The sequence below is a fragment of the Bidens hawaiensis genome, unplaced genomic scaffold, assembly GCF_021521415.1.
Source record: "Bidens hawaiensis isolate Kalapana, Puna unplaced genomic scaffold, B.hawaiensis_p1.1 tig00078678_1, whole genome shotgun sequence".
NCBI lineage: Eukaryota > Viridiplantae > Streptophyta > Magnoliopsida > Asterales > Asteraceae > Bidens > Bidens hawaiensis.
Window position 1 is genome coordinate 9345 of NW_027506738.1, and position 3345 is coordinate 12689.

General features: G+C 39.2%; 1 protein-coding gene and 1 pseudogene across 1 annotated transcript; one reads left to right on the forward strand and one right to left on the reverse strand.

Annotated features, from left to right (window-relative positions):
* Positions 1-201: 201 nt before the first annotated feature.
* On the forward strand, positions 202-711 carry LOC143618474 (uncharacterized). Its single transcript, XM_077090681.1, has one exon. The coding sequence runs from the start codon at positions 202-204 to the stop codon at positions 709-711; it is 510 nt and encodes a 169-aa protein (XP_076946796.1).
* Positions 712-1323: 612 nt separating this feature from the next.
* LOC143618476 (PRA1 family protein G2 pseudogene) lies at positions 1324-1905 on the reverse strand (annotated as a pseudogene).
* Positions 1906-3345: the final 1440 nt, after the last annotated feature.

The following is a 3345-nucleotide window of genomic DNA, read 5'->3' on the forward strand; positions in this document are numbered from 1 at the left end:
GAAATCCAATAATACACGTATGAAGTATCGAAGTTCCTAAAATAAACGATTAAAACTAAAGAATAAACTAACTAAAAAATATACAAATTAACCAACCATCAGTGGGAAGGTAAAGATTTACATGATTTGATACCAAGAAACACAGGTGGATCACATGTTATCATCACAAAAAGACTTATAAAGGTTATGAGCTTTGACACAATGCAACTTCAACCGTTACCATTAAAAGATGCAATCTTGTTAATAAAGAGGCGAAAGAAAGAATACCTAGATCAAGAAGTTGGCTTTTTAACTAAATTTGATGAGAAGTTGGAGAGATCGAGATTTGGCTTGTCGCTAATTGGATCACTACTTTCTGAACTTGTAGTTACACCATCGACCCTCTTTGAAGCCATAAATAATATTCGGTTAGACGAAGTTTATTCTCATTTTGATCAATTTGATGAAAGATTTTGGGGAAATAATAGGTTTTTACTCAAAGTTTTGATCTTTTGCATAACTATTTTGCAAAGCAACGGGGCTAGAAACGTTCTCGCCTCGAAGATGCTTCTAGTCGGGGTATGGTTTGCACCACTGCCCATCTCATCAAATTTACTAGCCGCTGTTGCAACCAACATAACGGGTCCCACCAACCGGTTCAAACAATGGGCCAAGTGTGCAGACATGACTTTCCTTTGTTGTTTAGGGTTTCTAGAAATGCCAAACTCTTGAACCGATTTTTTGTATGTCGAGCTTCACCAATCGAGCGGAGAGTACTTGACAATTCGTTAAATTTTATCTCGAGCTTCACCAATCTCGCTTCTCCGATTATTCTTCTCCTTACCTTTTTGGGATTGTTCTGCGGGTTTAGCCTGCTCCGGTTGTGTGTTGATATTGCCGTAACGGAAGCCCGACATGGTTTTAAATTTGAGAAACTTAGAGAGGTTTTTAAATTATTAGAGACAAATATAGTGAGAATGGTGTGTTATTGTTATAAAATAAGGTAGTTATTTATAGCAGTTTGTAAAAAAAACATTTAAATAGCCAACGGCTATTTTTTTAAACCTCAAACTAGCCAACGGCTAGTTATTGCCCCCGCGGTCCCGGCCACAGGGCTCGTCTGTGCCCATGACCACTTGATGGGTGTAGTGGTGTTCGCGAGCCACCTAAGCCTCCACCTGAACCACGCCCCTCCCTTACACACGGTCTAACATATAACCCTTGTAAACAAACCAGAAATATGATCAAATATAACAACACAAGAAAATCAATCCAAGTCACACTTTACAAATTAAAACCTCGCATAAATCCAAAATTAATCAATTGAACACTATCAACAAAAAAAAGGGTAGGTCAGAAGAAATAATATGAATATCAGGTGGAGAAATCATAAACCCTAGATGATGTCGGTGAGATCAATCCTTCAGATTCAGCATCAACTTCATCAAGGTATATTCCCCTAGGGTTTCTAAACACTCCATGAACAACCGCCGCCAAAGCCCCAACCACAAACCCAATAACCAGATTGGCAACAAAACCTAAATTCCACACGGCAATTCCGGTGATGAACACAAGCACAGCCGTGACGAGGTGATCGTGAACGTGATACCCCCACACGACCATCGGATCCTCACGGAAGAAGTAAAGCACGAGCCATAACATGAACACCGAACCGAATATTAAGAGAGCCCTGGGATCTCCGATCAAGGAGAGGGCGGCGCAGGCGGTTATGATGAGGGCGTAGTTAACGGAGAAGTATTTGGAATTGAGGCGGAGTCTGGTGGCGGCGTGGTCCGGGCGGTCGAATGAGGAGATGAATTCCGGCCACGGGCGGAGGAGGGAGAAGAAACAAGAGAGGTTTTGGAAGGATCGGAAAATGACGTCGGTGCCGGAGATCGGAATGGTGGTGTAGCTGCTGGCTGCCATATTGTCTGTAACTGACTGGGGTTTGACTTCACCGTAACGATTAGAAACGTCTTATGCATAACTACCTACCTCTACACCGTTGCATCACTTTTTTTTTCAATTCAAGTCTCATTTTTTTCTTTTAATTAATTACAACTTATTTGAATCATGAAATATAGTGCTTTTCTGAAAAAATAAATTTATCTACTATAATTATATATATTCTGATGTTGATGAGCAAAAATGTATCTATCAAAATTACTACTCACAACTAAGCTTTAAATTACATGCACCGATCAGCCGGTGTCCCGATGATTGAGTGCTATGTGCATTATGTCCAAGGCTTGATGCAAAACTACTATCGAGCCGGGGGTCTCACCGAAAGCAACCTCTCTATCCTTATAGGGTAGAGGTAAGGCTGTCTACATCTTACCCTCCTCAGACCCCACCATAGCTTTCCTATTGGTGGGATATACTGAGTACGATGATGATGATGATGATGATGATGAACTAAGCTTTAAATTAAAACGGAATATCCTAACTTAAGTTCACACAACCGGTAAGTGTACCGATCGTATGTAGTCAAAATTAAAAAAGTCCAAGTATCGAACACAAAGACACGTGAGGTGGCTCGGATTACTAACCCTACTCAAGTCTTGCCTAAATAATATATTTGTTTAACTTATATATCTAATCTAACTTAACTCAACTAACGGTGAAACTTAACGAAATTAACTGAAAACTTAATGGGATTTAACGACAATAAGAAAACGAATCACCTAGGTAAGATGACTTAACGGGTATAGGATGGCTCAAGTGCTAACAAGTGTTTGAAACCGGCGTCTAAAGATGAACTAAGATAGATGTAATCAAGGCAACTGGGTCCCTACGGTCAGTTTTACCAAAAACCTCTAACAACGTCTATTTAGCTTTTAATTTACGGTTGTTTATTTACGTACCCTAATGATTTATTACTTGGTCCGTATCAAAATCACAATCCTCACTAAGGCTTGAGCTAATCACAAACCTAGGAAGAGAGGGATAATTCAATAATAAGGATAATATAACTTAACTTACAAACTAACCTAGTCGATAGCTAGAAAACCGCACGTGGTTTCGCAACGGGTAACTGAATCAACTAAAGCAGATAGATAAGCTAACCCCTAAGGTTTTGGTCCAACTCAAAGAGGATGATCCTACTGACCTAAATGATTCAAGAAATATAAACCCTAATGGCACGCGTCTACCACTGATGTGTTGAATAACACACTTATATTTCCTTACAATTTTATAATGTTTTAATGATTTAATATCAAATTTATGTAAGTTTAGGGGGTTAAGTGCAAAGTTTTACAAAGTTGAAATGTTTTGTGTAGGTTATGGAAAGATGTGGAAAAAAAGGCAAGAAAAAGAGAACTTGGAGGGTTTAAGTGTCAAAGTTTCAAAGTTTAATCAAGGCCC